The following is a 20,343-nucleotide window of genomic DNA, read 5'->3' on the forward strand; positions in this document are numbered from 1 at the left end:
ATGTAGGTTACCATGGGGTTGGATTCCACCGGAACCCAAGTAAAGGGCTGCTTTCCCCAAAACTCCCCCTTACTGAGCCCCGCTGCCCCAACATCACTGTGAAATTGTTCCCTATGAGGGAACGGTGAGAGCTAGGAAAGAGCAGGTCCAACCCTGGCTTGTGGACTAACACTTGAATTAGTGAAGTCAGTTCTAGTTTGTACAATTTGCCCTTCCTCCTCCTCAGTACAATTGTCTCTTCCCTTCCTCCCTTCTTAGACTCACTCAGAAAGGGCATGACGTTCCAGCCTCCCTTTCCTCTTCGGCTGCTGGCCACATCCCACCACGAATCAGAACATTCCTTGTTACATTCTGTGAGTCAGGAAGAGCAGAAACCCTGCTTTCAAGATTCTTCTACCCAGGAAACAGTATTCTGAGAAGAGTGTAAGAAAAGCCTCTACAGTTGAGTTAAGCTAGTAAATAAACTGGCTACCTAGTTGAAATGGGCAAGACAGCCTTAGGGGCATGTGAAGACAACAGACAAGAATGGAGACATAAGGAAAAAATACAAATCACTGATAGTAAAATAATTTTATTTAGTTTCTTTTTTAAAAAAGGTAGCATTTCACATATAAATTTAGACTTCAAGATTACAGTGTGTATTTGCCAAAAGGAACATCCCTGCAGGAGGGATAGACTTAGAGCCTGAGCGAGCGCTGGGAAGCACACTCCAGGGAGAATCTAAGTGGAAGTAGTTTCTTTACAACTTCACAAAGCTAGTTCCCTGTTCCTCAACTCTGCCACCGGGGGGGTTGTAAGAAAACCCACATCCAACACTTCGGGGCAACGGCTTTTAGCTTATGGGAATAGGAAACATCTCTAGGAATGAAAGCACAAAGGTCAATGACCCAAATTTCCCACAATAATCATTACCTATCTGCAGCAACAATACATGACAGGTGAAGAGTTTATTCTTCTATTTCAAATGTTCTTTGAAGGAGAGCTAGAGAACATAAAGAGAGCGTATATAATAAGCGAAAATGAAAAAAGGATTCTCTCCATATTACAAATGCCTCTCTAGTATAAGGCCCAGGGAAAAGCCCCACTCAAATCTGGGATTCCTTCCCCACAGAAAGTGTTTGGCACAACCCACAAGCTGTCATGAGACTGACAGGACTGACAGCAAAAAGGTTTCTGGAAGTGGTCCCATGACTTTTCTGTCTGGCTTGAACACAGTATTCATGAAAGGTGTCTTAACAAGCTACAAACTCAGGCCTAACTATGGGGCACACTGTTTCAGGAAAGCTAATCTGAAGGGGAAAAGGCCCAGATGAAATAGGTCTCCCACAGCCACAGGAAAACTCGTTAACTCACTCTGTCATCCTCTCAAGGGAGATTAAATCCCCTGGCTGCCCAGGAAGTCAGTGGAATCCTGACTTCCTAGGGAGGGTGAGAGCCAGAGAACAACTTTGATTTCAGAATCTCAGAGCCAGGAAAAAAGGAGACAAAGATGACCAAAGATGCTTTCTAAGTTACTCTGTCCCATACTATGTAGGCTCCAGAAGAACAATATTGAGGAGAATCAGTGTGCTAGTAACCATGGCAGCCCTAGGATTCGGCCTTCAGGTAGAGGTACTGGGGCAAATAAATGTACCCCAAATCCAGTTTTACAAATAAAAACTTCCTGCAGTTATGATACAATACTGTGCAGTGAACAGCTGGGAACTGTATGCTGCTCCTATTTCCGGTTAAAGCCCTGTCCCGCTCTTGGCCAGACAGAGCTGAGAAGTGACACATAAGGAAGGAGTGGCTAAAAGCCAGGCACCTTAGTTACAAATGGCCTGGGGCAGTGATGCAGACAGTCATCATCCAATGGAGAGGAAGCGGGGCCCCAGAGCTGTGGTTCAAAGCAAAGGTTTCATCTTACCCAGAACTTCAAACCAAGCTCTCTGAGCCTACTAATGCAGTAATAACTAGTGATTAGGAATCCCTGGCTGGGTGGCAAGGTACATATCTCAGCAGGCCACCAACTCAACTATAGGGAAAAAAAGGTGCAAATAATATCAAGTAAATCATTGCTCAAGTGGAAGATCATTTCCTGGAGAACTTCAGTGGACTAGATGCTAATCACACGGATGAATGCTGGGACTGGACCCCAAAGAAAGCCTGGGCCCCAGGCGTGATTGGTCGTCTTTACACTTACCGCATCCTGACATCTTCTCTGGCCTCTTATGTCTCGAATGGCCAAGCACACATTTCCCCGGGGACCAATGTAAACATTATTCAATAGATCTCAGCTTAGAAAAACACAGCTTGTTATATAATTCATGTCTTAACATTCCAGTGCAGGCAGTATCTTAGCATCAGACTTTCCCGGATTTACGAGTACCAGTTCAGAAGGGAACACACACAGGATACTTGATAAACTGTGGCTGAAGACATTTGGGTGCCAGACAGTTGGTTCTACCCTGCAATCAGTTGATAAGCCAGGGCTATCACAGGAGAGGCAGAACAGACAGAGCACAGGTTCTCTGTGAATCTGAAGAGTCATATAACCATTGTTCCCACTTAACCCCTTGGGCCACATCTTGATATGGGAGTACATTTCCACCTCTTGCATCAACCTGTGCTCTCCTTGTTTTGGATGGGGCTCTCTCCAGAGGGTTCAAGAGCCTCCTTAGAGAAGAGAGAGCTTTTTCTTCCAGTCCTAACATCTGAATATTTTGAAGCACAAGAGGAGTCCATGAACATGCTAGGGATGTTGCTGCCAAAGTAGATCTTACTGTTAGAAGCAATGGCCTGGTACCTTTTGAGCTCCAGATATTCCGGGGTCAATTTGTGCTGTGTGGGGGCAAACAAGAGCAAAGGCATCAGGACACTTCAGTGCAATAATCATCCGTCTCTTTCCTTACACACATTTCCCCTACTGCTCTCCTGAACATCACTACTCGACTCTGAGTCATTGCCAATGATCTTCTCTCACTCTGAAGTGTGGCTATCACATTAACAGCTGTATTTTAGACTTGAAGTTCCTTACACAACCTCCTGTCCTAATGTAGAGAGAAGTTGTTCATTTAAAAAAAAAAAAGGATTGAGGAGATGGGTTTGGGGAACAATGGTAACTAACATTTCTATAGTGACTTGGGGCCTGAAAAATGCCTTCATATATACTTTTATATTTCATCTAGCTAAATTCAACCTAGAATTAGTCTGGAATCTCTGCAGGTTCTCTTAAGAGGACAGGTCAATGGATGAGAATGGCAGAGCTTCAAAGGGGCTAGGCTCATATCCTTATTTGTGATTCTGCTTTTCTTGACCACATTCTAGAAGTGGAAAAGATCTCAAGAAATCACCTGATCTGTCCTCTTGCCTCTACTTAGAAGCTAGATGTTTAAACTGATTGTGATAGATGTTTGTCAATCACCAGATCGGTCACAGTTTTAGTTTTTAAATTTAAATCATGATGCCAAGATGTATCCAACCAAAACCTCTCAGGGTTTATTATTAAAACTAATTTCTAATATTCCGGGAAGATACTTCCCCCAAAGCCTTTCCCTAGTAATCCTCCCCTCATTGCAAGTCCCTGGCCTGTCCTCTAGGCCAAAGCCCATCTTGACCTTCATAGTACCCCCCCCCCCCCCCCCAACACCTTCCACTCCCTGGGTCTACACTCTCTCCAGTTGATTCACATCCTCTGCTGAAACTGCCATCAAATATGGTCACAGTGCATAACCAAATTACCTCCTAATGCCTTATTAATATAATACCAATATCCAAACAGCATTTTTCAAAATGGCATAAAACTGCTGTCCCTTTCAGCATAAGGCTAACCTCAAGGACAAGGTCTTGATACTTGTGCCTGGATAGCTTCTCCCATAACAGATTTGGATTGCTAGTTTTATTATTTATTTATTTGTGTTTGTTTGTTTTTATTTATTTTTGAAGGAGAGAGAGAGAGCACGAGTGAGGGAGGAACAGAGAGAGAGGGAGACACAGAATCTGAAGCAGGCTCCAGGCTCTGAGCTGTCAGCACAGAGCCTGATGTGGGGCTCAAACCCACAAACTGTGAGATCATGACCTGAGCCAAAGTTGGACACTTAACCAACTGAGCCACCCAGGGGCCCCTGGATTGCTAGTTTTATAAACTAAAGTTTCTCACCTTGCCTCCACCTTGACCAAATTCCATTGTTTCGATAGAGCTGTGTCTCCAATATGTTAAATTTACTTCTAAATTTATACTGGATTTCAAAGTACTGACAACTCTCACTCTATCAACCTATCATATCATGCCTTATCATTTCTTCTGAGCCCAGAGCATGTTGTTCCTTTCTAAAATGAAAGAATTTAAGACCTGTGTATACTTTAAATCTTGACTCTAATCCTTCAAACCACACCACTTTGGCAACCTCTTTCTCAACTCTTTCAACGTTCTAATCTGCAATGTTCTCTCTGCAATTAATAACTTTATCAACCTTGGCCATATTCTTCCCTTTTCAGAATACACAGGGGTTCTAGTTGCCTCTTACCAATTCCTGCTTACTAGGCCTGCATTCTCTAGACTTAAATTAACCCGAGTCTCTATACAAAAACTGTTCACCCATTTCACCCAACCTCCTACCTCCAATTGTCACATGTGAAATTCCTCACAACTAGAATATTTTTTAAATCCAGTAAACAAGCAGTATTCAGTTAGGGGCATTTGGAAAGGTATGGGGGGCGGGGGGGAGAAGGTGCTGACTGTTCAAATAACCAGTGAGCACTACTGACACGTAGCAGGCAAGGGTCAGGAATGCAAAATAGTCCGTAATGCATGAGATACCATGTCTTCAACAATGAAAAAGTTTGCCACCTCAAAATGCCAAGAAAGTTTCTGATGAGAAACACTGCACTAAACGAACTTAGCATCTATGCAAAGCTACCTGGAAAGCAACTCTAAATGGACTTTACTCTTCTCTTGTTACTCCTGTCATTCCATGAGAAGATCCTCACCTTTCCTGATTACTAAGCCCTGACAGAGCAGTACAGATGAATGGTTTATAGCATTTGACCTGTGTTTATAGATTTGTCCGCTATTGTCCTATCTCCCCACTTTTACAAGGAACTACACAAAGGTCTCTCCCCGTTGAGTGTGCAATATGACTTGATAAGTGATTGGTTGTTTCTGGAGAGTATGATGGTAACTACCAATCTTTGACACTGGATAAATCACCTCTATCATATTAGAGCCCCCCCACAAAGAAAAGCAAAACCCCAAACACTATATTATTAGGAGTGTGGCATGGAGAGCCAATCACCTTGTTTGAGGTGGCATATTTGTGTGCAGCGTAATACTCAGCATCTGCCTTCGCCTTCTCTCGGGCCAGGAATGCGGCATCTAGCAAGCAAAATAGAGTCAAGAGTGTTTAAAACAAAGGAAAGTTGCAATCCACTTCCTCAGCTGTGTAAGGGTTTACACACACTATGTTAAATAGGGGTCTCTTTTTCCGCTGCCTGATATTTTGATCACTTATTTTTATTCATTTATTTTTAAAGATTTCTTTTTTTTTTTTAAAGTAATCTCTATACCTGACACGGGGCTCAAATTTACACCCAAAGATCCAGAGTCATATGCTCTACTGATTGAGCTAGCCAGGCACTCCTCAATCACTTACTTTAAAGGCATGTAACAACATTAGCAGTTTTCAAAACCCAGTCCCCAGACTCTTTTCCAAGGAGAATACTCTCGTCATTGTTAAAGAACTTTCAGCTCATTGCAGCCTACTTCATTTTTCACCTAAAGCTGCTCCTTCTTTTCTCTACCCATCATCACCCAAAAAGCCTCACACCCTACCCACGTCTAGGCTTCAAGTAAAACAATGAAGTCCAGACATGAAAGCTCTGCTCTATATATTGCACTGTCCCCATCCCCTCCAAACTGGATCCAGAATCAGTTAATGTAGAATGACAGGACAGGAAGCAGCAATATACAAGCAAAAGAGGTTGAATGTTTGGTCTTCAAGACTGTGAGCTCAGAACATTAGCATCTCACTGTATGAAATCTAGGAGTTTGAGAGCCTTTTACGAAAACTAAGGCTGCTTTTTTCCTGGCTAAATTTTTTGTTATATTTTTGGTTGACGGGTAGGAAAGAAACTAGTAGTGGTGGGGGTTTCTTATATATTCTTTACAACTGATTATAGGTAATTCTCATATTTTGTCTGCCTGAGGACAAAGTGGTAGCTAATAAGCCACAACTTAAGGACAGAAAATGAGCGATGAGTTGCCTATAGTCACAAACCAACCAAGAGCTAAACATGTAATGGTAATTTAAAAAAATCTGTCTATGAGCATAACAGGGCAGCCACTTCCTCCAGACCGGATTATTCTGTCGATGGCCTTCCCACCCACCATAATCAAGAAATCAGTCTCTGAAGCAGAGAGGCAGTTCAAGATAGAGCCTCTTTTCTCCCTGATGTACCTTCAATTTCAGAAATGCGCTTTTCAGTTTCTTTCTCCATCACCTTCTGCTGAAACCGAATTTTTGCCACTTGTGCAATCTTCTCTGCTTCTATAATTATACACAAAAAAAGATACATTCAAAAACATTTCTCTAGGTCTGGAAATACTTAGAATCAGCAGCATACAGTTTTAACACTTAGTCATATAAGGTTTTATGGGCTGTTTCATTGTTTTAAACATCCAGACTGTACACAACTCAACAGAAAAAAGGGAATTTATTTCCTATTTCACTGTTGACAGTGCTGGTTTTGTGGGAAATGGGAGGGAATACAAAAGGTTAACAACAGTTCCAGTCCTTCATGGGATTACACAGCAGCGGTCCACAAGCTAATGGGGAAAATGATACTTCGTGAAAGTACTCAGAACAAAAACAAAGCAACATAAATGCATGGCAACATAGGACAATCTTATAAAACAGCAGGAGAAAGAAGGAATAAAGATAAGTTAAACCAAGAAAGGTCTTCTGGAAAAAAATCTTAAAGAAAATAATGGACATGACCTAGGAGGACATGGCAAAAGGAGTAAAGACAAGAAGAACAAATGAACAGTCACAATGAAGAGGTCATTATGGAGCCAGCTGACCAGAGAACAAATAATTAGAATAGAAAGAAAGCTAGAAGACCTCCATCTTGAGTAATGGGCTAAAGAATTTAGCTTTAATATACTCAGGATCAACTTGTTGAAGTTACCAAGAGGGAAATGACAAGATGAAAAGATCAGAGGAGAATTCTGACTGTGGTAGAACATAAAAGAGAAAGCAGGCTAATTCATCTGACACTGTGAAAACAAGTGTTGGGGGTGAACATGTTGGTTGCAGCAGACAATTATAGGCAGGGAAAACCAAACACCCTCAAGTACACCAGCGGCCTAACCAAAAGATCCAGGACCAGGGAAGAAAGACTCTTATTACACTTTTAATTCAATCACTGCAATTCTTGAAGAACATTCTCAGTTCTTCTTTTCAGCCAAAGAGGATGAGTATTTTAACACATCTTATCTCTGTCCCTGGGGGAAGAGTATAATAGAAAAAAGATTTCTAAGTGTTTTCCTATTTCCAGAAGATCCAGTATCCTTTAGCATTGACGCCAGCGCATACTTCCCTATTTCCTCATTAGCAACACATCAACTTGTATCACCCCAACTCCCAAAGAGACTATGACGTTCTACTGGAAATAACAGAAGGCATTTGGAGCCTATAGCTATAATCCAGAGAATCGTGTCTCAACGTAGGGAAATGGTTGTGGTCATCCCACTTAACGCTACTCTCTGATGTGTAGAAATAAACCAATAAAGAGCATGAGTCAGGTTCTAGTTCTAGAAAAATGGTGAAATAGAGTAATGAGAAAACCCCCCAGCTAACAACACCTTAAAGTGCTAGACAAAATGTAACAATTTTTTTTTTAATGTGTGGCTAAGATGCTAAGAAAGAATGAGAGATCCTGAAGACACATAAGCAAAGGAAGAGTTGAGAGCTGAGAGCTGGTATAGGAAGAGCTGAGAACTTAGACAAGCAAGGGAGATGGACCTGGATTGTTGCCCATTCATGGCCAGGAGGTGACGCCTTGAGAACTGTATAAAACTGAGACCACTAATGGGCTTCAATTCCACTGAGACTAAAAACCTCTACCGACCACCCCAGTGAAGAGAAGTAAGCTTGTCTCTACCTAGACACACCACAAAGACAGAGAAAAATTATAAAAGTAAGAAGACAAGAGGAAGCCAAACAAAAATGAAATAATATCACCACAGTGACAGAAAAAAAGTAAGTTTTGTTGGGCTTAGAACTGTAGGCTAAATTACTAATTCAAGAATGAAATAAAATCATTTCAGACTAAGGAAGAATGAGTAAGTTATCCATTCCTTAGCATTTATTGAAAAAAAAACCAAAACAAGAGTAACAAACTAGTAGAAAAAAGAATGAATTGCCAAAAACAATGGAGAGGGAAAAAATTAAGTAACGCCTATAGATCAAAATGGATGTTTACTGTAAGAATACATGATAATAGTAATAATGAGGGAATAAAAAGAACATAAAACTAAAATACGAGGTAACTATGTAAAATTGAGGGACAGTGATAAGAATTAAAGCATTCTACGGTTTTAAGAGGATAGAATGATTAGCTTTAGATTCTGTCAAGTCAGGTACGCTTATTAACATTTTACAGGTAATGACTAGTTATAGAAACATTCTAGAAACAATATAAAACTTCCAATTAAGTAAAAGGAAGAAAAGAATAAAGAAAATCCAATCAATTCAATACCAATCGGAAAAGAGAGAAAAAAGAAGCAAAGGAAAAAAATGCGTGGTAAATAGCACAAAACTAAATGATACAAACAAATCCAAATATAGCAGTAACCACAATAAATATAAAAAGACTAAACTCACCAGTTAAAAGACAGATTCTCACATTGGATAAGATAACAAAATCCAGCTATATGCTGTTTACAAGAGACACACCTAAAACATAATGACATAGAAAAGTTGAAAGTAAAAGGATGGGAAAAGATACATCAAGAAAATAACTAACCATGAGAAATCTGGCATAGTTATAATTTCATTAGACAAAACAGATCTTAAGCCAAAAAGTGTGTCTGGGATAAAGAGGGTTATTATATAACAGGAGCAATTCTCCAGGGAGATGTAACAATCCTGAATGCTCTTAATGATACAGCTCTAAAATATGTAAAGAAAAAAAATTACAAGTCAACAAATCTACGGTCATGGTGGGAGATTTTAACACACCTCTCTCAGTAACTGATAGCTCAAGAAGGCAAAAATTAGAATACAGAAGATATAAACAACACAATTCATAAGCCTGACTGAATGGATAAACAGAGAAAATTTGCATCCAACAAATAAAGAAAACACATTCAATCTTTTCAAGCACACAGAGAACATTTACCAAAAAAGTACCATGTACTGATAGGCCACAAAGCAAATTTCAACAAATACTTCAGAATCCATATAATAGATCATATTTTCTGACTATCATGCAATAACATTAGAAATCAACAATAAAAAGGTAGCCCCCTAAAAACCCAGAAATTGAAAAATATACTTTTAATACTTCATAAGTGAAAGAAGAAATCACAATGGAAACATTTTACAAAAATTAAAAATGAACACCAATAAACTACATTTCAAAACACGTGAATAGAAAAAAAGAAAATATATAATCTTACATGTTTCAATCAGAAAAGACTGAAATCTAAAGAATTAAGTAATTCAAGAAGTTAGAAAAGAACCAGTGAGAAAACTCAAAAAAAGAAGTAGAGGAATAATAAAAATAAGTGTAAATAATGTAATTGAAAAGTAAGAGACAAAAGAATCAACCAAATCAAAATGCAGTTCTCTGAAAAGATGAATAGAGTATCACAGACCTCTGGCAGAAGTAATCCAGCAAAAGCGAAGGCACAAAAAAACAATACTAGGAATGAAAAGGGGCATGCACATTTGGTAGCAGATTTTAAAAATTATAAGAGAATTCTGCAAATTTATGTCCCCACGTCTGAAATTTCAGATGTGAAACAATTTTCTAGAAAAGCATAACTGCTCAAACTTAAAGAAACAAGTACCTGAACAGACCTATAGTTAGTACAGAAATTAAATCAACAGGCTAAATGTTACCACCAAAAACAAGCATATGAGAGAGCACAAACCCCACTAGACCAAGATGGTTTTTTACAAGAGTTCCATTAAACCTACAAAGAGGAGATAATAACATATTTTATACAAAATGTTCCAGAACACAGAAAAAAAGAATGCTCTCCAAATCATTTTGAGGCTAGTGTAACCATTAAAAGAAGAAAAAACAAACAAAAAAAACCACCTGACAGTACAAGGAAAAAATTATAAGCTGAAATTTATAAAAGTAAAAATGAAGACATATAAAAGTAAAAATTTTAAAGAAATTATAAGCAAGACATATAGAGAAATGTACTGAGGTATATCTCCTATATCATGATCAAATGGGTTTATCCCAAGAAAGCAAAATAATTCAGGAAAAGAAAATCTACTAATATAATTCACCACATTAAAAGCTTTAAAAGGAAAAATTAGAAAAAATATACATAGAAAAAAATTCTAAGAGTTTTAACAGTCATTTATGATAAAAACCTCTTGGCAAGCAAGAAACAGAAACTTCACGAACCTGATAAAAGTTAAGTACAGCAAACATCACTGGGACTATTTAAAGTTAGGAACAAGACAAGAATACTTGACGCTACCTTTCTTTTCAACACTGCACTTTAAGTCATAACCTTGAAACCAGGAAGATAAGAAGAGTAAAGAGGTATGGGACTACAAAGGAAAAACCAGAACTGTCCTGATCTGAAGATAGTTTGACTGCTCACAACAGGAGACTATTAGAAATAATAGCATTTTCAGCAAGACTACTAAACAACAACAACAAAATGAACAGCATACCTATACAAAAGCAAAAACCAGTTAGGAAAATCCTTCAAAAAAGATCCTATTTATAATGGCAAAAAGGTTGAGGAATATATAGGAATAAATCTCTAAGAAAGAAAGTGCCAGAACCTTAAGAAGAAAATTATGATACTTTTTGAAAGACACTTCTCATAAATGGAGAAATAAAACAGATTTATAAGACTCAGTATAAGTCTGAGTAAATAAATAAACAATTTAATTAATCAATTCTCTCCAAACTGACATGTATAGGTAATGTAATTCCAATCAAACCTCAACACAGCATTTTGTAGAACCTGATCCGGTTCTAAAATTTATATGGAGGAATAAAAGGCCTAGGATAGCCCAAGACATTTATAAGAACATTTAGGAAGAGTAAAGCGGAATAGTTAAGGAGAAACTTGCTCTCCCAGATACCAAGACTTAACATAAAAAGCAACAGTAATTAAAACAAGGTAATTCTGGAGAAGGATAGACCATGAAATTAGAACAAAATAGAGACCACAGCAACAGAACAAATTATATACAGTACCTTGTTATATGATAGGTGTGGCATTAGAAAAAAGTAGAGAAAATAATGAACTTCTCAATAAATAGCCTAAAATAATTGGCTTGCTATTTGGAAAAAAAAAACTGAATTCCAACGTCACACTAAACCCTAAAATAAATTCCAGATGGACTCAAGATTTAAATATGAAAAGCAAAACTTTAAACCTTTTAGAATAAAATTATTACTTTGGGGTTGGGAAAGAATTCTTAAACAGGATAGAAAAAGCACAAATCAGAATGGAAAAGACTGATGAATTTGATCACATGAAAATTAAATATATATGAATGTCAAAGACATCATAGAGTTCAAAGGCCACAAAGTGAGAGAAGATATTTCCAATGCATAAATCTGGGAAAGGATTAATATCCAGAAGATACAAAGAACTTCTATAAACCAGTCCAAAAAAAGTAATCAAATGGGCTAATAATATATTAACAAGCAATTCACATACAAAAAAAGAAACCTGAATGGCCAATAAACAATATTCAACTTTACTAGTTATCAGAGAACTACAAACTGAAATTACATGATACATGTCCACCAGCAAACGGACATAAAATTTAAAAGGTCTAATGACTCCAAGAGTTGAGGAGGATATGCAGAAATGGGAATCAATTATGGCAGCAAATGAACTGGAACTCAAACCCTGCTGAAGAGAAGGTAAAATGGTAGAATCACCACTGGAGAGCAATTTGGCAATACCGTATGTTATAAATTTGAAGATGTATGTACCCTATGACCCAGCAATTCAACTTGGAGGTATGTATTCCAGAGTAGTGCTTCTTCAACTGCCTATGGAAGGAACAGCACCCTCCCCCCCTTTTTCTGTATTTCAATTTGTTAGGAAACAATATGTTATAAATTATAATAAAAATTAATTACTTGGAAAAATATTAAAAACAAAAACACAGGGTCCAGTTTTTTATTATTAGACATAAAATTACTATATAATACTATAAGAATTTCTAAGCACTCATTGTCAATTTCTGTCATCTCATTATGGATCAGAAACAAAAAGCCGATGATACAAGGCAGTGACCAACACTACATGTTGAGTAGCACTATCACAGGAAAACTCCAAATATGTGCACAAAGACACATGGACACTGGCGTTACTGCGGCACTGCTCATAGTAAGGAAAAACTAGAAACTACCTAACTCTTCAACAGTAATTCATCAGAATGAACTGAGGTCCACTCATAGAATGAATGCACAGCAGTTAAAAATAACCACATCTACACATACCAATATGAATAAAACTCAAACAATGTTGGTACGATAAAGGCAAGCTGTGAAATAAAAGGTAGAGTCTGATACCATTTTTAGGGTTTAAAACAATCCTATGAATTATTATTACATAGTTATAATAAAAATATAAAAATATGGACAGAAAGATTACACAAGCCTTAGAGCAGAAGCTACTCAGAAAAGATGAGTCAAGAAATAGGACCAGGTAAGAGAACACAGGGGGCTTCCAACAGATATATAAATTTATTCTTGAAAGAAAGTATGACCTGAAGGGATGTGGCAAACACTAAGCCTTCATTTTATTATTCTCTGTACATTTCTGCATATTTGAAATAGTTTACAAAACACCTCTTAAACTTTCAGCATCCCAAGGAACAACAACTGACAGCCTAAGAGGTCAGTCCAATACACAGTCTCCTGGAGTGTTTGGGAAGCCTCTGTGATTCAAATAAGGTGTAAGCAATCCCGCCGTACTGTCGGAGAGGGCAACATCTAGCCATCCAGATAAAACTAGGTACATGTCAACAGCAAGGATGCATGCTATAAACATAAGCTTTGGCCAAAAAACTTCCCATTCTTAAACTGTATGAACAAAAACTCTACCCCACAGAGGCCAGTGTTGCCCAAAAACCCTATCCATTTTCCTTGTCCTTGAAAAAAGTAGCAGTAGCAGCCACACATGGTCTCGAGCCAAACCACTTCATTAAGTACTGGCACCATCAGGTTTTAAAGGCTGTAGGGCATCTGAATGTACAAAAGAGTTTCCAGAATTCTCCACTATGTATGATGCAATCTTATTTGATCCCATCAATATCCATCATCAGACTGACAAAGAACAGGACAAACTCGTAATACATGTACTTTAGAAACAACCAATTCAGAAAGAAATCAAAGTACCTATAACAGCCTTTTTCCTCTCTGTCTCAGCTTCTTTCTCCACAACCTTTTGTTTCTGTGCAGCTATAAGAAGTTTTGTCTTTTCAGCCTCCCTGTGAAGCAAAATATTATAAAAATTAGAAATGATGTGCAGTCACAGGCAGTAATTCTGACTCTATGGTGGGTCAGAGAACCATTTCAACACGAACTTTCTGATCCACTATGGTGCCAAGAGAGGTGTTACCTTATTTTACTTATAATAAATCTGAGGCTGAAAGGTTAAATGATTTGCCCAAAGTCACCCAGATATAGGCATCAAATTTATACGTCTGAATTTAGTCTGACCTTTTCCTCTAACTGTATCATGGAAAGGCCTGTGATCTGGAAGTACCCGGAGTATATAAATGGTTCTTTTACTGTTAGGCCTCCAGCTAGCCCATACAGCACTCTGGGCCAAATAGCAAAATGCAACAACCTCTGGGCAGATGCAGTCCCTCAGGTACATGGTCTGACAAGCAGAATGGAGCTGGATTTCAGCCCCTCCTCAGGCACTCTTTTGCAGTGGCCCTGCTTGTTGTATGGAAGACATAATTAGGTGGCAGTTATTAGGTAGTGAACTAGTGCTCAATGTAAAGAAGACTTTTCTGAGAACCTGAGTGTTCTAATAATGGAAATGGCTGGCCTATCACTAAGCATGTACAAGTGGTGACTGGGTGACTACATGGCAGAAAAAGCATAAAAAAGACTACTATTAGGTGGAAGGTTAGATCTCAAGGTGGCTTTTAATTCTGGGATTTCAATAGTCTACAAAATTAGAAAGATCCAGATTTATCTGAAAAGTAACTCCAAGAGTTTCCCTAAAACATTTCCCCCCAAAGATCTCTTCTTTCCTCCTGCCCAAATTGATAAAGACATAAAATGGCATTCTGGATACTACAAATTATTTGAGGGCAGAGAACATACAGTCTTCATGTTTCCATCACTAGAAGCTATCATGTTGAGAGCCTAAGTTATGCTGAGCCTTCAATTAAAAAAATTTTTTATACCAATGGATCAGACTCATGATCTACCCAGCCTGGCACTCTGCTTTATAGCTTCAAAAAAGAAGTTCCTTTTCTACAAATGAAAAGAGAAAATAAAACTCAGCATAATAAAAGATACAGACTCGGGAACAGTAAGGACTCAACCGTATATTACCCCAGGAAGAATTATTATTACTTCTTGGATCCCCTATACTTATACAATCTGTTGTATTCTTCACTTGTGCAGTTATTTTTCCAGCATTTCATATTTTTCCTCTTCAAATACCAGCCAAATTTCCTAAAGACTTTTGTTTCTTCTTTTCACTACCTGTCACACAAGAATAATACTGCCATTTCAACTACAATAGGTATTCCCCTAATATGGATCTTCAGAACACTTAGAAATTAATTTCATGTCAAGCAAGTAACTTCTCATTCCCAGTCAGCCCTGGACACATAAAAGAGAAGACTGCCAGGAGTCAATTAAGGCAAAGCTTCCCCAAAGCAAATTATAAAGATCTAGGTGTCATTTTGGATACACAACCACATAAAATGAACATCAAACTTTACGCCAATAAAGTGTTTCTATTCTTACCATCACAACACAGTAACACAATACAGGCACTCCCTTCAACCTTACCAGCCAGGACTCCTTCTCTTCTCTATTAGTATTTAATTCAAGATAATCATGTCCAAATTACAATTCCTTAGCTTTCCAACAATAGCTCTATAGCAAACTGCATACTTAGCCTCTAACGCTGCTCCTGAAATGTTCATATATAAAGGGAAAACTCATAATAATCTAGTGAATTAAGACACAAGAGTAGATAATATTATTAGAATTAAAGAATGGAAAATAGATATACACCCCACCCCAGAGTGTAATATCTCATATAGAAGTTTTCTCTACACTGGTATATTAATAACTAGACAGCCCTAAAAAAAAAAATATTGGGCTCCCAAGCATATTACTCACATTAACTCAAAATTTCTTCTTATGGCTTCTGGGATTTTGGGTTTTGTAACACGCACAGCCTAAAAAATAAAAGTGAAAAGCCAAAGTATATTTGAAAAATAAATCTTCAAACTAAATCTACAGAAAAGCTCCTCATATGAAAGTAATAAAGCAACTATGACATAGCTGCCTACTAACACGTGTGGAGATTCCACTAGAAAATCTGTTTTTCATGCCATCACACCAAGAATCAAAGATACTCTGCTTTTTACTTCCTTAAAAAAAAAAAAAAAAAAAAATGCTTGGCTACAGGAAAAACCACTCTATCCACTGAGGAAATAAACTCCTTAAGGGAAAAGGTTCTCCCTTAAAAGACCTCCACAAAGCTCTTCAGTTGGATACTTTTGTTTCCTTTCCAGGCTTGCCAACCAAAGAAACACAAGGAAGGCAAAATTCCAAGATTTAAATTGTAAAGTAGGAAACAGTCAACAACAAAAATAAAAGCAAACAAAATTCAGGTCAGTATATGCAACTTAATAACAGTAGACAATAAACATATTTACTGTTTCTTAAACCTGTAATCACTCAGTACTGGCCATACAGAAACAGTCCAAAGCTGAAGGAAAACAAATACCAGTTAACAGCTTACATTCTTTCTTGCCAGGAGCTCACTTAGAACAAAGTCTACTTGTCTTTTTTAGACATTGTTTACGAGATACTTTGTTTCCCTAACCGTAGTGTACTTTGACATTAATTAAGATTATCTATTTGGGAACGGCAGCTTTTTGAAGGCTGACTTCTCCATCAGAAAACTGATCTTTCAAAAGCTTTTGATTTAACTAGTTAAACATCACTCCCTGCCCCCCCCCCCCCCACATTACAAACACACACAACAAACTCCTGATGTGAAGAAAGTTTTAATTTCCCTCTGAAAACTGGCTAAACTTAAACAAAGCCTCTATGCACATAACCTTCTTTTAAAAGCCTTTTAAAAAGACTTAAAAACTTTTAAGCAACACAGCCTTTCCAACATGTGAGAGAACAGTCAAATCTGTGAAGAATTTGAGAGCTATCATAACTAAATACAAGAATTAGTGAAACGGAGTAAGAAGCTGGGGACTCTAGTGAGGAAACTCACTACGTGCTGAAGGTGGGGCATATGAGGCCCTGAGGAACAATGCACAGAGGTACCCAGAAGACCAAAATTCCTAACAAGCATTTGTGAGAGATGCCAGATTTCAAGATGGGACTACCAGAACACAAATGACTTCCAGTATGTTTTAATATGATCCAGGAGGAAGCACTATCATTTTGCATTTAATTAAGAAACTGGCCATATATTTTTAGTCTTTTTTTTAAATGTCTATTTATTTTTGAAAGAGTGTGAGCAGGGGAGGGGCAGAGAGAGAGAGAGAGAGAGAGAGAGAGAGAGAGACAGAGGATCCAAAGTGGGCTCTGTGCAGAGAACCCAATGTGGGGCTCGAACTCACAAACCATGAGACCATGACCTGAGCTGAAGTTAGACGCTCAACCAACTGAACCACCCGAGCGCCTCAGGTTTTTTTTTTAAAAAGCATAAAATAGGACTGTCTTCTGAAGATTTCTATTTTGCTGTATGAGGGAGGCTGAAGAACATACTACATGCTTGCCAATCTTGGGAATCTCATAATTTTCAAGTATGTGTAAAGTAAGCACCTACTGTAACAGGTAACGTAAGTTATCATAACAGACTTAAAAAATAAAATGACAACATATCCCAAAACAATGCCCAAAACACACACACACACACACACACACACACACACACACACACACAGAGTAAGTGGAGAGGAGAAAGAAAAAAGCTAATGAAATGAATATATCTGAAAGTGACCACTGGGGTATAAGCATGTATTTTATTTTATTTATTTTTTAAATGTTTATTTTTGAGAGAGAGAGAGAGAGCATGAGCGAAGCGGGGAAGGAGCAGAGAGAGAGGGGGACAGAGGATCCAAAAGAGGCTCTGTGCTGACAGTAGAGAGCCCGATGCAGGGCTCGAACTCCCAAACTGTAAGATCATGACCTGAGCTGAAGTCAGACGCTTACCCGACTGAGCCACCAAGGTGCCCTTAAGCATATATTTTAAATGGAAAGCCAGCATATAATATAGTCACTCTCTTACATAAGAAAAAAAAATATTTAAAAAATATCAAAGACACATATTTTCACCACTCAAATTTGCCACAGCAGTCGTTCAAGAAGAAAAAAGTATAAATACAGACAAGGGAAAAATTAAATACTGATTATTACAGAGAATGCTTGTAAGTATTAACTGGGTGCCTCATCTGTGCCAAGTACTGTTTGTTCTAGGCACTATGAATACAGCAATGAACAAGGTGAGACTGCTCTCATGAAATTGAAATTTTTAAGGGGAGAAAACACAATAGATAACAACAAAAAGCAAATAAATGAATAAAAAAGTTTCAGATAGCTATGAGTGTCATGTGAAGAATTAAAATAGGATGACTTGGAGACTGGGAAACACTAGGTTGTGGAGGGGAAATTAAGATTTTTATTTTGGCATAATTATATAAATAAAAATCTAAGGAAATTCATAAAGTTTCAGTCAAGTAAGATATATAGGTCTAAAGATCTGTTGTAGAACATCGCACATACTGTCAATAATGTATTGTGCACTTAAAATTTAAGAGGGTAGATTTCGTGTTAAATGTTTATACTACATACACAACAAACAAATTCAAGGAAATTAACCAAAAAACTTTATTAGAGACAGTGAAGTCAACAAACTAGTAGATACACAATAAATTCACCAAGAATCATTTGGATTCCTCAATGCTTACGCAAAAAGAGACAACATATTTAATAGCATTAAAATTCAGTGAATTCATGAGTATTGATTTAATTTGGGATATGGGTTTCTCACCTAGGTCAGAAATTCTAAAAGAAACAAAAGTGATGATATGCCTAAGTAAAACCATAAACTGTGTTCCTAATTTTAAACTTATATGTCAATTTAGATACCTGATATAGCTTGAAAATATCAATAATGAAAGCTCATCTGGAAGAATAAGCTGGCAGAAATATCAAAGGCCACTATTTTTGAAAAGATAATATATCTCATGAGATTTTAAAAGTGAATAAAATGTTAAATTATCATAACAGACAGTAATGTGTTAAGGAAGGAAGGCTGACAAATAGCCTGGAAGATCTGAAAAAGCATTCCAGCTCTTGTAAGAAACTTAAAAAAAATTTTTTTTTAATGTTTATTTCTGAGAGAGAGAGAGAGAGAGAGAGAGACAGAGCATGAGTGGGGGAGGGGTAGAGAGAGAGGCAGACACAGAAATCAGAAGCAGGCTCCAGGCTCTGAGCTGTCAGCACAGAGCCCGATGCGGGGCTCGAACTCACAAACTGTGAGATCATGACCTGAGCCAATGTCGGTTGGGTCGCTCAACCGACTGAGCCACCCAGGTGCCCCTCGTAAGAAACTTTTATGACAAAATTAAGCAACCAAAACAATGAAGATCTTGATCAACCAGTTTAAAAACGTATTACAAAGCGACATTTTTTTCATTCAGTGACTGGTTTTATAAAAACAAATAAATATAACTAAATTTGAAAGATCTTTCTCACTGCGATGCAGAAAATGACGTAAAAGTGAAAGTGCGGCAACTTGAGAGGAGGTGAGATGGTGAGAGATAGTGACTTGGCTTAATGAGGTGGCAGTGAAGATGGAGGAGTGAACAGTTTTATGGATTTTGGTGGTAAAATCAGCACGATATGGGGTCTGATTAGATGCCAAGGATGAGAGCATTGTCAAAGATGCCTCCCACATGTCTAGATTTGTCTGAAGAGAAAGAGGGGTCATTACTAACAAGATGGAAAAAATAAGGCAGAAACAGATTTGATGGGAAAAAGTTTAGGGCTGAAAACTAATGAAGGAATAGGAAACGGAAAGATCAATGGAATAAAGTCCAAAAAACCAGTACTACATAATAGGATTTAGCAGGCAATACAAATGGTATTTCAAACAAGGGAGATGGAGGCATAAATTATTCAGTAATTCTTGTTGCTACCAAATTGGGGGACAGAGAATTGGAACCCTACCTCACAACTGACATCACAATGGACTCCAAATGAATTAAAGATTTAAATCTATTTTTTTAAATTTATTTATTTTTGAAAGACAGAGTGTGAATGGGGGAGGGGCAGAGAGACAGACAGAATCTGAAGTAGGCTCCAGGCTCTGAGCTGTCAGCACAGAGCCTGATGTGGGGCTCAAAGAACCGTGATATCATGACCTGAGCTGAAGTCGGACACTAAACTGATGGAGCCACCCAAGCGCCCCTTTATTTTTGAGAGAGGGAGAGAGAGAATGCGCGCGGGGGAGGGCTACAGTGAGAGGGAGACAGAGGATCCAAAGCAGGCTCTGTGCTAACAGCAGATAGCCTGATGACACGGGGCTCGAACTCATGAACCTTGAGATCATGACCTAAGCCAAAGTCAGACGCTTAACCAACTGAGCCACCCAGGTGCCCAAAGATTTAAATCTAAAAACACAACTGTAAAAGCAGAGAAAAATGTGGTAATTTCCAATTTTATTTAAATTTCTATATTATAAAGCGGGGAAAGTGGCTTAAAGCACGCCAGCACTGTAAAAAACCATAAAGGAAAAAAATACTAAAATTACTACATAAGTTTAAAGCTTCAGAATTGCCAGGGGGGAGGGAGGTGGAAATTAAATGGTAAAAAAAAAAAAAAAAAAAAAAAAAAACAACAACAACAAAAAAC

At 37.9% G+C, this 20,343-nt stretch overlaps 1 protein-coding gene across 9 annotated transcripts in view; it reads right to left on the bottom strand.

The window, feature by feature from the left end:
• ERLIN1 (ER lipid raft associated 1) overlaps positions 1–20,343 on the bottom strand; it is a 58,297-nt gene that overhangs the window by 21,849 nt on the left and 16,105 nt on the right. For 4 of the 9 annotated variants that reach the window (XM_049645580.1, XM_049645579.1, XM_049645581.1 and 1 more), the window contains 5 exons: positions 15,577–15,635; positions 13,600–13,691; positions 6,435–6,524; positions 5,274–5,353; positions 552–2,820 (listed from right to left, as the gene is read on the bottom strand). In XM_049645580.1, the coding sequence (XP_049501537.1) occupies positions 2,599–2,820; positions 5,274–5,353; positions 6,435–6,524; positions 13,600–13,691; positions 15,577–15,635 (543 nt within the window). In that variant the 3' untranslated portion in view covers positions 552–2,598. Of the gene's footprint in view, positions 1–551; positions 2,821–5,273; positions 5,354–6,434; positions 6,525–13,599; positions 13,692–15,576; positions 15,636–20,343 lie in introns of those variants that run through there. The other 5 variants (XR_007460778.1, XR_007460779.1, XR_007460777.1 and 2 more) reach the window with 3 other exon arrangements.

Source organism: Panthera uncia, chromosome D2 (assembly GCF_023721935.1).
Source record: "Panthera uncia isolate 11264 chromosome D2, Puncia_PCG_1.0, whole genome shotgun sequence".
Lineage (NCBI taxonomy): Eukaryota > Metazoa > Chordata > Mammalia > Carnivora > Felidae > Panthera > Panthera uncia.